The 20233-nt window shown below is 50.2% G+C and overlaps 1 protein-coding gene across 1 annotated transcript in view; it reads left to right on the forward strand.

Moving 5' to 3' along the window:
• Window positions 1–20233, forward strand: part of MTCL2 (microtubule crosslinking factor 2) — a 71917-nt gene that overhangs the window by 23726 nt on the left and 27958 nt on the right. Inside the window, 4 exon segments of the mRNA XM_082430022.1 lie at window positions 4867–5025; window positions 14752–14814; window positions 15476–16663; window positions 18678–18824. Of these exon segments, the coding sequence (XP_082286148.1) occupies window positions 4867–5025; window positions 14752–14814; window positions 15476–16663; window positions 18678–18824 (1557 nt within the window).

A 20233-nucleotide genomic window follows, 5' to 3' on the forward strand; every position in this document is an offset into this window, starting at 1 on the left:
ATTACTGGTGAGGGTGCCATGAAAGAAACCTCAGGCCTTGGCCCTCCCTCTCCCTCACCCCCACCCCCAGGCTCTCTCACTCTCTGCTGGTTCTCACAGCTGGCAGGACCCACAGAAGCTCAGCAGGAACATTGTTCAGCATGAGGAGGGCAGGGGTGGAGGGGGCGGAGACCTGCTCTACCACTTGCTTGCTGTGTGGCTTTGGGAAAGCTCCTTGACAGCGCTGAGCCTCAGTTTCCCCATGTGGAAAATGGAGATGCAACAAGTCTCTACCTGTAGAGACTTTTGTGAGGATGAAATGAAATAGCTCAAGTAAAGAGCGTGCTGAGCACAAAGTCTGGCTCGGGGTGCTCCCTCAGCAAGTGAGCAAATGTTGCCTGGGGTGTTACTGTTCAGGAGAAGAACTTAAAAGGCACTAGTGGGACAAATGGCTGGACCAGGGTGGAGAAGGAGGCCAGAATCTCTGCCTCCCTGGGTAGATGAGTATAGCCTGGAGGTTTGTTCACCATGGAGATTCCCAGGCCCCACCCTCAGGGCTTGGGATCCTGTAGGAGGGCGTCAAATCCCGGGAATCAGGGGTGAAAATTCCCACCTGAAGGGACTCTTGTGGGAGGCCCGAGGACACACCAGTAAAACAATTCTTAGAAACAGATGTTGCTGGAGAAAAAGTTCTGGCTTTGGGTTTAATTCCTGGGTGACCTGAGCAGGTAACTTTCTCTCTTTGATCCTCAGTTTCCTCATCTGTACAATGGGGGTGACATTCCCACCCTCCTGGGGTTCCTGGGAGGATTTAGCCACACAGAACCCAGATGCTGCCTGGACAGGGGGTGCTCCTTAGTGAGGGTTCCTATCCCACACCCTGGGGATTCAGAGTGACAGAGACCCCTTAAAGCCTTAGGCCCAGGAGCCGAGGGGCCGATGAGCGAGGTGGCTGTGGGCTGGAGGCTGCTGGTTGCATTTGGCAGGAGCCAGGCCCCAGCGCTGTAACAGTGACCTCATGGCTGAGAGCATTTGTTTGTGCTTTGGGGATTTGCCCTGGTTTCCAGAAGCTGCAGCTGCTTCACCTCCTGTAGTATCTCAGCCCCCCAACCTTGGGGATAGTTGGAAGGATCATGAGAGAATCAAATGAGACAGGCAGGTGGGGCCCCGTGAGCCCCTGACACAGTGAGCCCACTGTTGCGCTTATTTTTAATACTCCTATTATTGATATTAATATAATGTGTCTTCAAGCTTCAGGCCAACAGCGGCTCAGATTGAGAGCAAGACTCCAGAGTTGACCCACCTGCTTTCAGATCTTGGCTCTGTAGCCTCCTAGCTGTGTGGCCTTGGGCGAATGACCTTTTCTTTCTGAGCCTCAGAGTGGGGATGATATTCAAAGCACGTTCCCAGGGGATGAAAGGCATGTGGTGGGTGCTCAGGGAGCAGCAGCTGATTCTGCCGATTACCTGAGAGCCAGGGGGCCCAGGACCACTGAGGCTCAGAGAGAGAAAGGGAGAGACCCAGGCAACCGGGCTCCTGCCCCCCAGGCAGGCATGCTCTTTGCTCCTGTGGGCCTCCGTCAGGGGCACAGGGCTCTGTGGGGATCTGAGATTAAGGGCTCTTTTGTCCACACTGGAATTCTGTAAGCTGCCTGGGGCTAGGCCTTCTTAACAAAGCACCCCTGGGGGTAGAGAGCAGATAGAGAAGGGGGTTCCATGGAGAATGGGGCAGAAGGCAAATGGGGACTCAAGGAAGGGATGAAATCCATAGCGTCACTTATGAACCCAAGAGGATCCAGGAATCCACATGAATCATGACTTCTTGGTGGGGAGTGGGTCACCTGCCCAGGTCAAGGCCATGGTGGGGATGGAGTGAACCCCAGGTGGAGAGGAGCTGGCCCAGGTGGGAGCATAGTTGGGAGAGGAGCCCCCAGTCCAACCAGCAGCTGATCCCTCATCCCGGTCAAGGACACAGCCCTCTCTGGACATTTGGGGGTGTGGGCAGTTGGGGGGAGCATCCCCAGCCAAGCTAGGGCATGTGCAGCTCCCCATGTTTCAGTCATTCACTCCTTCATTTCCCTCCCTTTTTGCTTGCTGGAGTCTTGGATTTGTTTGTTCATCCAACAAGCATTTATTAGGCACTTAGTGTGTGCCAGACCCTGCACTGCTACCGGGACACAGAGATATGAAGGAGCCCCGGCATGGCCTGGGGCCTGGACCTCTGTGCTCCTGCCCTCAGGGGCTAAGCAGATGAATGAATGAATAAATGAATGAATGAATGGAGTATTGATCAGGACAGGGACTCACTGGGTAACCTAATAGCCTAAAACTTGGGACCTGGGGCTGAACACCCGGACACTAAATTCAAGAGTGAGGCTGTGGGGTATTGGGCCAACCTGGATAAAGTCAGTGCACAGAGGTGAAGCAGTAATCTTGACAATGCATTAAAAATCATTATACTTTTGAGCACCTGCTATGTTCCAGCCACCAGCCCAAGCACTATGTCTTTTTTTTTTTGAATTTTTGAATTTTATTTTATTTATTTTTTTTACAGCAGGTTCTTATTAGTTATCTATTTTACACATATTAGTGTATACATGTCAACCCCAATCTCCCAATTCATCCCACCACCACGCCACCCACCGCCGCTTTCCCCCCTCGGTGTCCATACGTTTGTTCTCTACATCTGTGTCTCTATTTCTGCCCTGCAAACCGGTTCATCTGTGCCATTTTTCTAGGTTCCACATATATGCATTAATATATGATATTTGTTTTTCTCTTTCCGACTTACTTCACTCTGTATGACAGTCTCTAGATCCATCCATGTCTCTACAAATGACCCAATTTCATTCCTTTTTATGGCTGAGTAATATTCCATTGTAATATATGTACCACATCTTCTTTATCCATCTGTCTGTCAGTGGGCGTTTAGGTTGCTTCCATGACCTGGCTATTGTAAGTAGTGCTGCAGTGAACATTGGGGTGCATGTGTCTTTTTGAATTATGGTTTTCTTTGGGTATATGCCCAGGAGTGGGATTCCAAGCACTATGTCTTTTATTCCTCACAGCAGGCCTCGTGACTAGGCTATATCAACCCCCTTTTACTGATGACCAAACCGAGACTTCAAATGGTTAAGTAACCTGTCCTGTGTCACACACCCAGTGAGGGCTGGAATCAGGCTTGATTCTAGTTTTCCCACCTGCAAAGTCCTTGTTCTGCTAGTGAGGGATTGCTCCCCCCACTTTGTGGATGAGGAAGGTTTGGTGGCCTAGAGAGACTGTGGGAGGAGCCTCGTGGGCCAGCTTCCAGCTGTCCTAGGAGATCTTCAGGGGGCTGAGAGAGGCAGTGGGCAACGGAGGGAGGAGGGGGAGGCAGGGCTCGATTTCCTTTCTGGCCGTTGTTTTTCCTGGCCTGCCTTGCACACTGCCAAGGGGTCCGTGCCGAGTTGGGCCTGGGCCCAGGCAGAAGGCAGAGCCAGGGAGGGCCCTCTTCCCTTCCGGCAGGGAGGAGGTGCCATGGCCATTTCCGAGACTGGCAGGCACGAGGCACTGGGCTGTCTGCCCCACACATACCTCTTGCTGGCAAAGCCCTCATACCCCTTGTGGGCTGGCCCTTCAGCCAAAGCCCCTGAGCTCCCTCCAGCTTGGCCCACACTAGCTCTGTTTGACTCTGAGCAAGTCATTTGCCCTCTGAGCCTCAGTTTCCTTGCCAGTAAAATGGGGGCAGAGTTGGGGTGAAGAGGAATGAATCTGGCACATAGCAGGTATTCAACAAATGCTAGTACTTAGTCCACTTGGGGATGGAGACTAGTTGTGATTTACCAGCTCAGAAGGGCCTTCCTCATCCCCAGAGAAGAGACCCCCTTTCCTACCTTTCACCCCAGCCAGCAGGGGACAGGACAGAGGGGTCCTCAAGGAAACGGGGTGCTGTTGCAGCAGAGTCCTGGAACCGGGATTGGAGTTTGCAGCTCCATTAGCTCCTTCTGTAGGGATGACTTGGACATCTGCCCAGCCTTTGTCACTGGGGGTATGTTCTGTATCCCAGACAACTGGAAATAGGCCTCAGGGTCTGTGTCACATTGTGACCCTCCGCAAGTCATGCCCCCTCTGGGCTCAGCGCCTCCCAGCAGCAACCACCACTTACCCAGTGCGCACTGTGCAGGCGCTCAGCCAAGCCTTTGTGCAATCGCTGATTCAGTCCTCCTGTCGGCCCATGAGGTTGGTGCTGTTATTATTGCACCCATTTTGTAGTTAAGGAGACTGAGACCCAGAGTAGGGAAATAATTTGCCCAGGAACGTATGCTGGTCACTGGCAGAGATGGGGTTCAAGTGGCTCTGGGGATGCCCATCTTGCTCTGGGTTTCCCCTCCCTTTAAAATGAGCTTCTTGGGGGGTAGTGGTGGTGGGATGAATTGGGAGATAGGGACTGACATATATACACTAATTTGTATAAAGTGGATAACTAATAAGAACCTGCTGTATAAAAATAAATAAATAAAATTAAATTTAAAAAAAATAAATAAAATGAGCTTCTGGTCCTGTCATAAGCTCTGGTGAGGACTGGGCAAGAGGGTAGACAGGAGAGGCTTTTGGAAGCATTAAAAAGCCCAGATAAAAGTAAAGGCATTGCTAAGAACAGGCACTGCCTCTATAGCTTTCTGGGAGCTGAACTATGATGTGGACATAGGAAACACAGGGTGCCTGGGTTTGGGTTTTGGTTCTACCACTTCCTGGCTGTGCGACCCTTGGTGAGTTACTTGACCTCTCTGTGCCTCAGTTTCCTCTTCTCTAAGTGGGGGTGATGAGAGTACCTGCCTACCCTGGGGTTGCTCTGTGGTAGAGGTGGGATGGCCTGCTCATGCCCTGCTCATCACCCACCTTTGCTCAGGTCTCTAAGGACATCTCCGTGCGGCTGCATAAAGAGCTCGAGGCGGTGGAGAAGAAACGGGCGAGGCTGGAGGAGGAGAATGAGGAGCTTCGGCAGCGGCTCATTGAGACCGAGCTGGCCAAGCAGGTGCTGCAGACGGAGCTGGAGCGGCCGAGAGAGGTGAGGGCCCCGTCCACCCCGGCAGGGCCAGGCCTGGGCCGGGCAGGCATGTGCCAGCCCCATCCAGCCAGTGTCTCTGAACCTCTGTCTCTGCACAGTTATGCCTCCCTGGCAGAGCTGTCTATTCATTCACTGCTCCAGCACACACTCCCTGAGCACCTCCTGTGTTCACTGTGTGCTGGTTACTAAGGACACAGGGGTGCGTGAGAGACTTCTGGTTCCTGTCCTCGAGGAGCCCACAGGCTAATGAAGGAGACAGTCAGCCATCAAAGGACCACAGCTGGGAGAGGATTGCCTGAGAAAACATGCAACAGTGCTGAGCAAGGGACCCAGCCCTCTGTGCCTCAGTTTCCTCATCTATAAAATGGGATAGTAATACTTCGAGTCATTGGAAGGACTAAGTGGTATAGATTTTGTGGACATGCTTTAGAGACTGCCCGGCACTGCCACTCGGTATAAAGTCACTGCCGGGTCTGGGCCTCTGGCTGGTGTCTCAACACATTTCCAGGACACAGATGCTTCTTGAGTGTGACCCCAGGCACCAGCCTCTCTGTCTTTGGTCATGAGAGTCCCGCCACCTGGCATCCCCTTCTTCCTTCTGCTGTGTGTTAGGTGTACAGCATGTTAAGCACCATGCTAGACACTTCCCATGATTTTCAGAAAGGCCTGATGAGGTTGTGATTGTACCAGTTTTATGGATGAAAACACAGCCCTGAGGGAGGGAGCGATGTCCTCCAGGTCACGTAGGGCCCAGTGGGCTGTACAGATTGGAAACCATCAGCCCAGGTGATGCCTAAGGGCTGGAATCCTCCAGAATCCAGGGGTCTGTGTCCCAGGCGGCCCGGGTGCCTTCTGCCCCCAGAGGCACAGCTGGGCCTCAGCTGTCTGGCTGCTCATGAGGCATGCTAGGATCGAACGTTGTTCTGGGGCACAGTTCTCACCTTCCCAAGGGCAGGCGTGCCAGCATTCCAGGACAGACACCACGGCCCTGAGGCCATAACAATCCTTCTGCTGCCCTCCCCGCTGGGTGTGTTGGTGTGACGTGCCAAAGGCTTCTCGGTGTGGAGATGGGAGGTGTTTGCTACTCAGGGCTGCCCAGGGCTGCATGGGAGGCCCCCTCCCCCAGGCAGCCTCCTGCCCTCCATGGCCTGGCCGATAACAGGGGACCATCTTCACACATCTCATTGCTGCCACCCTTGATAGTGAAAAGGAGAGACAGTTTCAGAAGGTGCCTCGGATGTCAGCCTGTTCCCATTGTAAAGGAGAGGGAACAGAGGTCCGAGAGGGAGAGCCTGCCTGAGTTCACCCAGCCTTTCCTTGGCTGAGATGGGGCTGAGACCCTGAAGCCACCTCCCCTAAGTTTCAGTTTCTTCATCTGTGACATCAGGATAATAACAGTACCCAGTTTATGAGGTTGTTCATGATCATTCATAAGATTGGGTAACCATAGAACACTGTGAAGAAGTTAAAAAGAATAAGGTAGTATAGCGGTTCCTGAGAAAATTAAACAGAATTACCAAATAAGCCAAGTCCACTTCTGGGTATATACCAAAATTGAAAGCAGGGACACGAACAGATATTTGTACCCTCATGTTCATAGCAGCATTATTCACGGTAGCCAGAAGGTGTAAGCAACCCAAATGTCCATCGATGAACAAAAATGTAGTATATACTTACAATGTGTGTATAATCTTAAGAGGGAATGTGATTCTGAAACAGGCTACAACGTGGGTGAACCTCGAGGACACTGTGCTCAATAAAATAAGCCAGACACAACAGGACGAGTATTATATGATTCCACTCAGATGAGATACGGAGAGTAGTCAAATTCATAGAGACAGAAAGTAGGTTAGAGGTTACCAGAGCCCGGAGGGAGGAGGGTATAGGGAGATATTGTTTAATAGGTACAGCATTTCAGTTTGGGATGATGACAAAGTTCTGGAGGTGAATGGTGATGATGCCACTGGATTGTACACTTGAAAATGGCTAAAAATAGCAGATCTTAGTATATTTTACTGCCATAAAAAAGAAAAAAATGGTTAAAATAGTAAATTTTATATTAGGTGTACTTTCCCACGATTTAAGATAAAAGGCAGATACATATGTACTGATGTGGAAAGATCTCAGGGTACATTTTTAAGCAGGAAGAGAAAGCTATAGAACCATACATATTGTGCAATCCCACTAATTATTTTGGAAAGCCATACAGAACGAACTGATTTTGAAGCATGTGTCTATATGTGCAAATGAATAGCTTGGAGGAAAGTCTGGAGGAAAACCCACTGAACTGAGGCATTAGAAATGGTGGGAGTATGGTAGGCAATGGCTTTTGCTTTTTATTCTATGATTGCTGTATTTAGAGTTTTTTTTGGGGGGGGGCGTGGTTTTTATTAGTGAAATTTTAAATAAAGTCAAGCATGTAAAGAGCCCTTTGTGGTGCCTGGCACACAGTTGGTGCTCAGGAAACACTGGTTCACTTCCTCTTGAAGGCGATGTCAGTGAGGCTGGCCTAGCCCTCCCTGATGTGCCCCTCGGTGTCTTAGGACCTGCTGAAGGAGGTGTGGCGCTGTGTTTATTTGCTGATTGCCCTTTCTCCTCCCTCTCCTTCCTGATATGGTTTCTATGGAGACGAGGGTCCCTTAGCAATTCTTCTGCCAGAGTTGTTCCAGTCCCGTCATTGAGATCTGCCTTTGCCATCCTGACAGGTTGCTGTGGCGATGCTGTCACCCGGCTGGGAACAGGAGCCCCTGGCCTGAGCTGATGTGGTTGCTATGGAGATGGCTCTTTGCTAGAGAGGAGGGAGGGTGGCCTGCCCCAGCTGTGTTCTGCAGTGGCACCGTTGCCAGCTGGGCTGCAGCTCAAAAATCGTAACACGAGCCACCGCCACCCCCAATCCAGTATCATTCCCCGTCTTTGCATTTTCGGCAGAAAGCCAGTATCAGTGTTGATGGGATTTATTATAACATAGCTGCTGTGTGAGTGCTTGCTCTGTACCAGGCACTGCACTAAGCATTTTGTGTGTGTCTTCACGTTGTGTAGCCAGCAGCTTCCCAAGGTACATAGTGATTTTGTCCCCATTTTATTTTATTTTGTTTATTTATTTTTCTGGCTGCACCACACAGCTTGCGGGACGAGGGATTGAACCCAGGCCCTCGGCAGTGAAAGCGTGGACTTGCTGTATATAGATGGGACAGGGGAAAGACAAGGATGGGATCCTAACCCAGGACTCTCCATCTCCCAAAGCCACACTAACTCTTAGGGCGATGCCCGTGCCCTCCTTGCCCCATCCAGGGGCCTTCCTAGAACCCGGCTGTGTTTCGGAAGCTCTGAAGAGGCCACTCACTCCAACGAGTACTTCCTTCTCTGGCCCAGGCTTCTTGGCCTGATTCCCACTCTCATGGTGTAGGAAGGGCACTCACCATAGCATCAGTTCACCTGGGTTCAAATCTCAGTTCTGCTGGCGGCGTCATCTGATGCAGCCTAGCCGTGGCCTGTGTGCTGCAGGGCAATCTCGAACTTGGAGTCACACGGGCCTGAGTTTGAATCCTGGCTTTGCCACTTATTTGCAAATAACTGTAGCATTGGGCAAATCATGTTACTACTCCAGTGCTCAGTTTGTTCATTTATAAAATGGGAATATGGGGACTTCCCTGGTGGTCTGTGGGTAAGACTCCACGCTCCCAATGCAAGGGACCCAGGTTTGATCCCTGGTCGGGGAACTGGATCCCGCATGCATACCGCCACTAAGATTCTGCATGCTGCAACTAAAGATCCCGCGTGCCGCAACTAAGACCCGGCACAGCCAAGATAAATAAATAATAAATTTTTAAAAAATGGGAACGTGAATCCCTAGATCTCAAAGGTGATTGTGAGAATTAATCAAGACAAGCAGGTAAAATGCTTAGTGGAGAATAAGAGCTCGGTAAATACTGATTATCAGTATCACCACCCTCGCAACCTCTACAATGGCTGTGGGCCTGGAGAAGCATTTACCTTAGTTCAATAAATATCCTTCTGCTGCCTCTAGCAAGGAGCTCTCCATATCAAACTGCCAGTTGCCCATGGAAGGAGCAGTTAGGTAGCAAATCAACGCCTGCTGTTGGCAGCGTCTGCCCCTGTACTTTGATTTGGGGTCCATGTCAAACCACTCTGTTTCCTCCACCCAAACGGCCTCCCCCAGCCCGGAGCCACACCGCCTCTCCAGCTGCTTCAGCCGCTTTGGAGGAAGAATGCCTCAGTCTTTGAGATGCACCCCTACCCCAGGCTCCCCCCCTGGAGTAAATTTCGTACACACAGCACAGTCTGTGTTTTCAGTGAGACCTTTTCAAACATCCCCTCTAAGTTGGATGAAAATCTACCCAACTGTTTTGGCAGAAGGCTCATTTTATTCCTTGAAGGTTGGTCTTTGTTTCCTGGCAGCATGGAAGCGTGGAAGGTGTTAGAAGACAGGAGGCCTCTCCAGAGCTGTGCTCAGGCAGCCTCTCTGTGTGGGCTGGAGGGGCGGAGGTACCCTCTTCTAATCTCCTGGAGAAGGGCAAGGGAGGGCAAAGCTCCTGCTCCTACTAGGAGCCGTTAGACCAAGGAAGCTTAGAGACACCACCCTGGCTGCTCAAAAGCGGCCTTGTGAGTTGCTGGTGGGTGGGGAAGCCCCTGCTGCGTGCCAGGCCAAGGATTGTGCCCTCGGGGTCCGGCACTTGTGACTGGCATTCTTGTTGGTGCCCGGGTGCTGTCCTGCCCTGCCCCAGCCCGCCCACCTAAGGCCCAGAGCCAGAACATCTGCCCCTGGGGGCTCGACAGAGGGGCTCTGACGGGCCTTGGCTCCCTGGAGGGGCACCGCAGTCCCCCAGGCCGCCTGGCCAGCTGCTGCCCTGCAGAGAGGAGGAAGGTCTTTATGCTCTGTGAGCCTGCCTTGTTTTCCCTCCAGAGCCGCAGAGCAGTGTGGGAGCCCAAATGGCTTAGATGAGGTGGGGGGCAGGGACAGGGGCAGTTCCATCCAGAAAAGGCTGGAACCACTTTGGTCCTGAAAAGGTTTGCTGCTTCAGCCCCTCTTCTCTGCCCACTGCCCTCCCTTTCTGGTGGGCACTCAGAACTTACCCTCTGAAAATGTGTTGGAATGGTGTTCATGACTTTTCTTGGGGAAGTACATTTTAAAAACATTTTACTATAACTTTCTCCTCCCACCCAGCAGGTAATATATGCGTAGTAGAGAAAGACTAGGAACTACAAGTAAGCCATAAGGAGAAGAAGTTTCACCTGTAATCCAATATTCAGAGAGAATTCCTCCGAGTAATTACCAAATTACTATTTGGGTGGGAGTACTTCCCAATATGTTATACTTCCCATACGTTTTTCTATGTATGCGCACACACATATTGAAATGTATATATGCATTTTTTTTTTACTAAAAAAGTAATATAAGCTCAGTGAAGCAAAAATTTCATTACAAAAACATATAAATGCATGCCTAGCATACCTCTAAGGGTGGACACATCAGACTCTGGTTGCATTGCTTGCCTCAGGCAAGAGAGCTGGTTACAGGGTTCACTGTATTCCTTTTTGGGTTTTTTGAAGTTTGAAGTATGTGAGTGTGTTCTCCAAAATGTAAGAAATAATAATAACGATACGTAAGATAAAAGAAGAAACGCTCCCCTAACCACTTCCCTCAATTCGACGCCTGACTCAGCCTAACCTGTGATTTGGTTTGGTTTGTGTCTTTTCAGGCCTTTCTCTATGCTTATATGATGTATATTCCTCTATGTATTTTTTTTCATTAAGATGGGATTATGTTACATGCACAGTTTCTGTAACATACAGAATAGTATAGTGTGACCACAGACTGTCTTTTTAAATGCTGGATGTTTTGGGGTTTTCTTCTGCTTAAGGTGCTTATTATAAAAGTCAAAGATCACAGAGTCAAGTAAACATAGGAAGGAGAGTCTAAAAGAACACCATCTATTTCAGTATTTTAAACACAGAGCCAGAGATCTAGAAGGAGCTCCAGCTGACCCTCAGCTGTGGTCACCCTCAGGAGGAGAAGGGATGGGGGTGTAAACAGGGGGGCTTCTGCTTCGTCAGAACAGTACAGATTTACAGTGAGAATGTGTCTTTATATATTAATTTATTTTTTAAAATATTGTATAATTTTTAAAAATTTAAAGAGAAAACGCTGGAGGACTATGTCTTCCCTCCTGAAAAAATGTGGGGGAAGAAAAGTGCAAAGTGCAAGTTCCCTGTACTCTCATCATTATCCGCCTGGTGCATATTCTTTAGACCATATTCCCCCACCATACACATGTACACATGTGTATGCACACACACACACACACACACACACACACGTCTTATTTTTATAAAAATGGTAACGTTCTAGTTTTGTTTTTAATAACAGCTTTATTGAGATATAATTCACATACCATATAGTTTGCTTTTTAAAGGATACAGTTCAGTGGTTTTTAGAATATTCAGAGTTGTACAGCCGTCACCACTCTAATTCCAGAACATTTTCATCGCCCTAGAAAGAAAACCCCAAGTCACTCCCCACTCCCTCTTCCTCTTCCTCCCTGGCAACCACTAATCTACTTTCTGCCTTTGTGGATTTGCCTATTCTCAACACTTCATGTAAATGGATTCATACGCTATGTGGCTTTTTGTGACAGGCTTCTTTCACTCAGCATGCTGTTTTCAAGCATGTTGTAGCACTGAGCAAGGCTTCATTCTTTTCCGTGGCTAATATTGCCTTGTGTGGCTATGCCACGTTTTGTTCATCCATTCATCAGTTGGTGGACATTTGGGTTGCAGGTTTTGTTTTGCAGTTTCCTTCTTTCCCTTACCAAGCTGTCTCAGAGATTTTACCATGTCAGTGAATCTCACTCTCCCTCTGTCCTTTTTCATGGCTTTAGGCTTTGTGTTATCTCACTCCTTTATGTGTGATAGCTGGGACCTCTCAGTGCCCCTGGAGACCCCTGGTTCCCCTTACTGTCACCCCACTTCCCTCCTCCAGAAAGTCTACAGTGGTCACCTAATCCGTGGCTCAGTTTTGTATTGATAGATGATGAAATGGAGTTTCAGAGAGAGGGAGGGGTTCACCCAGGATCATCAACTCCGTGTTGAGGGGGTCCCAGCTGAGTTCACAGCCCCTCCCATCAGCTTGTGATGGGCGGGCGCAGATCTGCAAACCTGACCACCTGACTCCCGGGCCCCCACCTCACCACTCCAGGAGGGGTCTCTGAGCACCCCCTTCCCAGGCCCCTTTTGTAGGAGGGGGTCTTTGGGGAAGGACTTGTTTTGTGGCCCTCACCCCCGCCTTCTCTACTCTTTCCTCCTTGCCTTGGAAAGATCCCCCATCAGTCCTTCTCAAATACTGGCTCCCTGCTCTTGGCGCCCAGCGTCTGAAATATCAGCCTCTGCCTTCTTGCCTCATTTGCATTTCAAAAGGTCTCTTTAGGAATTGATTGGGCTCTAAGATGAACTTAAGAGCCTGTCTCCCTGGCTCTGTGGTTCCAAGCTTAGCTGCACATTAGAATCACCTTGGAAGCTATTTAAAAATACTGATGCCTGGGACCTACCCAGACCAATGATGTGAGAATCTCTGGGGTTGGGACCTTGGGCATCTTTTTTTTTCTTTTTAAGTTTCCCTAGGTAATTCTGATGTGCACCCAGATTGAGAACCACTGTGCTGGCTCCACTCTGTCCCTTGTCCAAGAAGGCACATTTTCTCCTTCCAGGTCTTTGGAGCTAGAACAAGAACTCTGTCAAGAACTGGTCCCAGGGACTTCCCTGGCGGTTCAGTGGTTAAGACTTCACCTTCCAATGCAGGAGGTGCTGGTTCGATCCCTGGTCCGGGAGCTAAGATCCCACATGCCTCATGGCCAAAAACCCAAAACATAAAACAGAAGCAATATAGTAACAAATTCAATAAAGACTTAAAAAGAAAAAAAGAACTGGTTCCAGGTCAGCTCTGGTTTTGCTGTGGGACCTCTCTCTAGCCTTCAGTAAACTGGGGGCTTGGATTAGATCAGTGGTTCTCACCTTCAGGGATTGGGTGTGAGAGGTGGGGGACCGGGAGCCCATGTATTCAGACTACCTGGGAGCATGCTCGAAAATTACCTGCCTGACTTGAAAAGTCAAATGTAACCCAAGGGTGATTTTATATGCCACTAACATGAAGCACCCCTCTCATGGGAAGAAGTGTTCAATGGACTCATGCCTCTAACTGAGTGACTTTTTTAAACATGGAGAAAGTTCAGAAATGATTTTTATAACAATTCCTCAAATTCCCCTCCATTGGGCTTGTGCCATTTTGCATTCTTGCCAGTGAAATATGAGGGATCCTGTTTCTTCTTAGTTTCATCAATAGAATGTGTTGTCAGGTGTTTGGATTTTTGCCAATCTGATAGGTGAGAAATTGTATCTCAGTATAGTTTTAATTCACATTTCTCTACCATGAATAGGGTTGAGCATCTTCCTATGGTTGGAGCCATCTATCTTTTTTTGCATGTGAACTGGTTTTCATATCTCTAGCCCATTTTTCTTATAGGTTTGTTGGACTTTTTCCTCTATTTTGTGAATCTCTTTACATATTTAAGATATTAACCCTTTGTCAGTGTAATACATTGCAAGTATTTTTTCCCAGTTAATCATTTCTATTTTTACTTTCCTTAGGGTATTTTTTTCCCGTGTAGAATTTGCTTATCTAATCAAATGTATCAATTTCTTCCCCTATTGCTTCTGTAGTTTTGAATCATGATGATTATTATAGGCTTATTTTGCTTTAATCTGCATGAAAACCTACCATTTAAATTGTAAAAACTGATCAGTTCCTCATCATTTCTAAGCCTCTTGTACAGTTATGATCTGTTTAACCATATTCATTTTGTTTATTAGTATCCATGCTGAATTAAAGTCCTCACTAGAATGTCAGTTCCATGAGCTCAGGACTCCCCCTGAGATGGAGATGTGCATACAAGAGGCTTCTGGAAACGTCCCCTTGGAATAACACCATCAGGGATCGAGGCAGAGGGAGAAGCTGAGCTGCAGAGCATTCACACCAATGGCCTCAGCTGATCCCATGGGGAGCTCTGGAGCTGGAGTGGGAAGGGGGCATGGACCAGTCACTGGATGTGGGTTCCCCGCCTCCCCCAGCACCCCCACCCAGGGAGGGCACATGACCTTGGATGAGGTGGTTGCCCTCAGCCAATGGCCATTGCTGGGAGAGGGACTCAACTTTGAGGGCTTAGCCAGGGGAATGCGTGCCCCAGTCCTAAAGGGGGGGTTTAGGCATAACACTCCAGCATCCCCCTCAAGTACCCTGTCTGTCATGGTCCCTGCTGTATTCTCCATGCCTAACTATGCCTGGCACATGATAGGTGCTCAGGGTGTCTTTGGTGAATGAATGAAAGACAAACAAGAACAGAAACCCAGATTTCTGGGTCTTGGGCTCAACCCAACTGGATCACAATTTCGGGGTGGGAGAGAGGGGAGGAACCCTGGGCAGGTGGGTTCAGAATCGTCTCAAGTGCTTCTGGCCTGTTCCCCATTTGCAGCCCATTGGGTGGTCTTGAGACTCCTCTGGCTCAGCAGTTGATGCTGGTCCAGGCTGGACGTGGCTGGGCTGCGCTGGCCAGGGAGGGCAGGGGCCCTCAGCGGAACCCTAGGCACTGTGACTGCTCTTTGGATGTGCATCACCCTTGTGAGCTTTCAGTTCAGTTTTTTTTAATCTCGCTCCAGCATTCCTTGAAGAAAAGAGGAACCCGCTCCCTTGGGAAGACGGACAAGAAACCTTCCATGCAGGTACCTCCCGTCAGCCTCCACAGCCTCTGTGCAGCCCCCAGCAGTAGCTTTCAGTCTGAAGGCCCCAGGCCTAACTCCGTGTGGCTCGGGGAGTCCCCAGAGGTGCCCACCCTGCCCCAGTTTCTACTCCATCCTCCCCTTGTTCACTTTCTTAGCTTCGCTGTGTACTTTACTTCCCCAAACTACACCCTGAGCCCATGGTTCTCACATGCTCTGCTAGAGAAAGTGCTATATGTAGCACAGGTCAGGCATAGAATATAGTTCGTTTCTAGTGGTCCTGGATGGTCAGGGTGTCAGGCACTTTTTATATATTGTCTCATTTAATTTTTTTCATGGTCTGTGAGGGAGGGAATGTTATTGCCCCATTTTACAGATGAGAAAACTGCAGTAGTAATGGTAGTAGTAGTAGCAGCAACACTGACCCTGGCAGAATGTTGCCTACTCCAGGAAGCCCTCCTGGACTCCCCAGGCTACATGCGGTGCCCCATCTGTGCTGCAATATGTATGTCCCCCTCTCTGCTTCCCCTCTGGACCCAGAGCTCCTTGAGGGTCAGGGCTGTGTTCCCAGCACTTAGTTAGTGCTCCCTGAAATGCTGTGGCTGAGCCTCCCAACACTAACCTTGCTGGGTCGTGCCTGTCCCTGTTCCCCCTCGGGCCCCAGGAGGACAGTGCCGACCTGAAGTGCCAGCTGCACTTTGCAAAGGAGGAGTCGGCCCTCATGTGCAAGAAGCTCACCAAGCTGGCCAAGGAGAATGACAGCATGAAGGAGGAGCTGCTCAAGTACCGCTCGCTCTACGGGGACCTGGATGGCGCCCTGTCGGCCGAGGAGCTGGCGGACGCACCCCACTCGCGGGAGACGGAGCTCAAGGTTCATCTGAAGCTGGTGGAGGAGGAAGCCAACCTGCTGAGCCGCCGCATCGTGGAGCTGGAGGTGGAAAACCGCGGCCTGCGGGCCGAGATGGACGACATGAAGGATCACGGCGGCGGCTGCGGGGGCCCCGAGGCCCGCCTGGCTTTCTCCGCTCTGGGCGGCGGCGGCGAGTGCGGGGAGAGCTTGGCGGAGCTGCGGCGACACCTGCAGTTCGTGGAGGAGGAGGCCGAGCTGCTCCGGCGCTCCTCAGCCGAGCTGGAGGACCAGAACAAGCTGCTGCTGAGCGAGCTGGCCAAGTACCGCTCGGAGCACGAGCTGGACGTGACGCTGTCGGAGGACAGCTGCTCCGTGCTCAGCGAGCCCTCGCAGGAGGAGCTGGCAGCCGCCAAGCTGCAGATCGGCGAGCTCAGCGGCAAGGTCAAGAAGCTGCAGTACGAGAACCGGGTGCTCCTCTCCAACCTCCAGCGCTGTGACCTCGCCTCCTGCCAGAGCACGCGGCCGATGCTGGAGACGGACGCCGAGGCTGGGGACTCGGCCCAGTGTGTGCCCGCGGCCCTAGGCGAGGCCCACGGACCCCACACCGCCCGGCTCTGCAGGGCCCGGGAGGCCGAGGCGCTGCCGGGGCTGAGGGAGCAGGCCGTCCTGGTCAGCAAGGCCATCGACGTCCTGGTGGCCGATGCCAACGGCTTCACGGCCGGCCTCCGCCCGTATCTGGACAACGAGTGTGCCGACTTCCGGCTGCACGAGGCCCCCGACAACAACAGCGAGGGCCCCAGGGACACCAAGCTGATCCACGCCCTCCTGGTGCGGCTGAGCTTGCTCCAGCAGGAGCTCCACGCCTTCACGCGGAAGGCGGACTCGGTCCTCGGGGGCCCCAGCAAGGAGCAGCCCGAGCCCTTCTCGACGCTGCCCGCCTTGGGCTCCCAGGGACCCTCCAAGGAGATTCTTCTGGCCAAAGACCTTGGCTCAGACTTCCAGGTAAGATGTCCCAGTCACAGGCCCTATTACTTTTTTTATATATGTAGGTATGGGCTTTTTTACTGAACCATACATACAGAGAGGCACGCAAAGCACAAGTACACAGCTTAATGACTTTTCCCAAAGTGAGCGCACCTGTGTAAGCGTCACCCAGGACAAGAACGAGAACATGACCAGCGCCCCAGAAGCCCCTCCTCAGGTCCCCTTTTAGCCACTATCCCCACTCCCAAGGGTAACCCCTCTCTATTCGGTTTTGCCTGTCTTTGAACTTTGCATAAATTGAATCACACAGAACGCACTCACCTGTGCCTGACTTTTCACTCACCATTATGTTTGTTGTCTCAGGTGGCAATAATGTGTGTGTTCTCATGACTGAATATGATCCCATGGGGTGAATATACCACAGTTCCCTTAGTCATTTACTGTTGATAAAAGGATTCATTCCAAAGCCCTATCTTTTTGCCAGGTCGCCCTTTCTTCTCTTCATGCTTCTTTTGCAACGCTGTATTTTAAAACGAGTATTATTTAAAAAAAAAAAAAAAAGCTTTGGTCAGATCCTGTGCAAAGGCCAGAAACTTGGCTTTCTAAAGGTAATGAACTTCCAGCCTTGATATCTATAAACTACTACTTAAAAAAATTAAAATAGCAAAAGCACTTGTCCCCCCAAAAAGCATCACTGCAAGAGTAATCCATAAACATGCAAAGAGTTTCAGAAGTGCCTCTGGTAAAAAGATGAAGCCTCCTCCTCCCTGCTTCTTACTCCTTCAAGGTTTTGCTATTAACACTGGTTTTGGAGCACTGCTGTCATATAGACACATGTGGGCTGCTTAAAATTAAATTAATAAAAAGTACAATACATACAATTGACAATTCACTTCTTCAGTTCAGCCACATTTCAAGGGCTCAGTAGCTGCATGTGTCAAGTGGTGCAGATCTAGAACATTTCATCAGCACAGCATGCCCTTCTAACTCTTTCTCTCCACGTACTCTCATGTATTTGTTTTTGCCTCAAATTGTTTTATGTTATACCTCCTGCTACCACACAACTTGTTTTTCTTGTGTAGTGTATCTATTTGTTCATTTATTTACGATGCTCTATTTATTGTTCATATGCTTTTTGTTCTTAGTGCTGGAGGTGCCATGGTAAGCAAATAAACAGTTATGATTCCTGCCCCCCAGCCTATATCATCTAGTGGGGAAAGAGATGTTAATCAAAATATCATGCCATTGAATGGGAAATCACAAACTGAGATCAGGGCTCTCTAGGAAAGGTGCTGGCTTCTGTGAACAAGAAGCTTGACCTAGACCCTGGGTCAGGGAGGACCTCTGATCTGAGCTGAGATCAGAAGGATGGATTACCAGGGGAAGAGTGTTCTAAGCAGAGGGAACAGCCTGTGCAAAGGCATTATGGCCAGAAGGAGCAGGATGTGTCCAAGGACTAAGGGAAAGAGTGCGGCTGGACCTCAGTGTCGGGAGGTTTGATCTTCGGCTGGACCTCAGTGTCAGGAGGTTTGATCTTCATCCTGAGAGCAATGGGGGAGGGGCGTCTTCCCATGTCTGTACAGAGAGGTTTAGCTCTTTCTTTCTGACAACTGATTTCTTTAATCAGTACCTTGTGCATCTGGCTCGGTCTTGCTTTTCTTAAGCAAGCAGACTGCCCTATGTTGGGTCTCCCTCTTGGTTCTCCTTGGGTTAGGAATGAGCTGGGGCCGCATGTGTGGGAGGACAGTTGAAGCTGGCTCAGAAGGTTTGTGCACAAGACAGGCATTCACAGAATCAGTGTTTTCACTCACCACTAGTCATTCAGCCTTTCAACAGACATTCATGGGGTAGTCGCAGTGTGCCAACCAGGGCTGGCGCTGAGCTACGGAGGCAAATCCACCTAGGCCCCTGCCTTCAGGTGTGCGGTCAGAGGCCTCTTACAGAGCCAGAGGCCTGGGGTGGGTGCAGTTTCTAGCACCCCCATGTCCCCCTCCCCGTGGTTACCTTTAGTCTCTTCTGCCTGCGCCTCTAGGTGCAGCCACCTGACCTCAGGGACCTGCCGGAATGGGAACCCAGGATACGAGAGGCCTTCCGCAGCGGCGACTTGGACTCCAAGCCCGACCCCAGCCGGAGCTTCAGGCCTTACCGAGCTGAAGACAATGATTCCTATGCCTCTGAGGTGGGCATAGGCCTGAGCGGGCAGGGGGGAGGGTAGGAGGAGAATGGCTGAGGCCGCTCAAGAACAGAGTGATCTGTGGAGAATCTTAGCTGGTGATGATATGGGTTTTGAGTATTTCCTTTGGTTCCAAGCTTCCTGACAGCAAGGGCTGAGAGGGAAACAAGGAAGTTTGGGCCATTCTCAGGGCCTGATGAAAGGAAGTTTATAAACTTATCCAAGGAAATTGATCTTGTTCTCCTATACTACTGAATTCCACAGGGAATTTAATAATTTATGTCATTTAATGGAAACAGTCATTTCTTTAGCAGGAAGGCAGCAATCTCTACAGTCAGGCTGACTGGGTTCAGATTGCGGATCTATGTATACTAGTTGTAAAATTGTACAAGTGTCACTTTACTTCTCTGATCCTCAGTTTTCTCACCTTTAAAATAAAGGTAATGTGTCATAGGGTTGTTGAAAGGATTAAATACATGAAAAGCCTTAGCTTAAGGCCTGGTCCCTGTTGGGTGAGGATGAGGAGGAAGAGGATGACACAACACTGGGCCTCAGGAGACCTGCCAGGCTGTGTGGCCTCAGGCATGTTCCCACTCTCTGGCTGCAGCTTCCTCACCTGTAATATGGGAGGATTAGAGTGGGTGGTCGCTGTAGAATTGCTAGGATTCCCTGGTCCTTGAGGAATTCCGGATGGTTCTGAGCCCCTCCCAAGCCTACTGAGCCTCTCCCCAGCACCTCATAATGAACCTGAAGCAGGAAAAGGCTCCTATGGACTGGATGGGGCCTCCCTGAGACTCCTGAACCATGGAGAGTCTCATGTGTGCCCCAACCTGAGCGTCCTTTTCTTCTCAGCATCCCTAGGAAGGCAACTTTTGGTCCCAGGGAGGCCAGTCTGCAACTGTGAAGGGGGAGACGCTCCCTCGAAGCTGATGGATCAAACTCTTGAAGTGGCCTGAGTGTCCTAGCAGCCATGGCAAAAGAGGAGAGGAGGGGGCAGGAAGCATGAGATACTTAGTTCTTATTTTTTGAGTAAAAGAGATAGGCCAGCTCACCTGCAGAGAAAATAATTTCCTACCTGCCCTCAATTATTGTTTCATTCAGCCACTCTTTACTGAGAAGTCACAATTTGCCAGGCACCGTGTTGGGCACTGAGTTTAAGGAGAACACCAGAGATAGGTAGTATTGAGCCCTTTAAGGATTTTTAATAAAAAACAGGCATACACAGGACTTCCCTGGTGGTCCAGTGGTTGAGAATCTGCCTTCCAATGCAGGGGATGCGGGTTCGATCCCTGGTCAGGGAACTAAGATCCCACATGCCTCAGGACAACTAAGCCCGCACGCCACAACTAGAGAGCCCATGTGCCGCAACTATTGAGCCCATGCTCTCTGGAGCCCATGCGCCACAACTAGAGAGA

Source organism: Balaenoptera physalus, assembly GCF_965194825.1.
Source record: "Balaenoptera physalus genome assembly, chromosome: 16".
NCBI classification, from domain to species: Eukaryota; Metazoa; Chordata; class Mammalia; order Artiodactyla; family Balaenopteridae; genus Balaenoptera; species Balaenoptera physalus.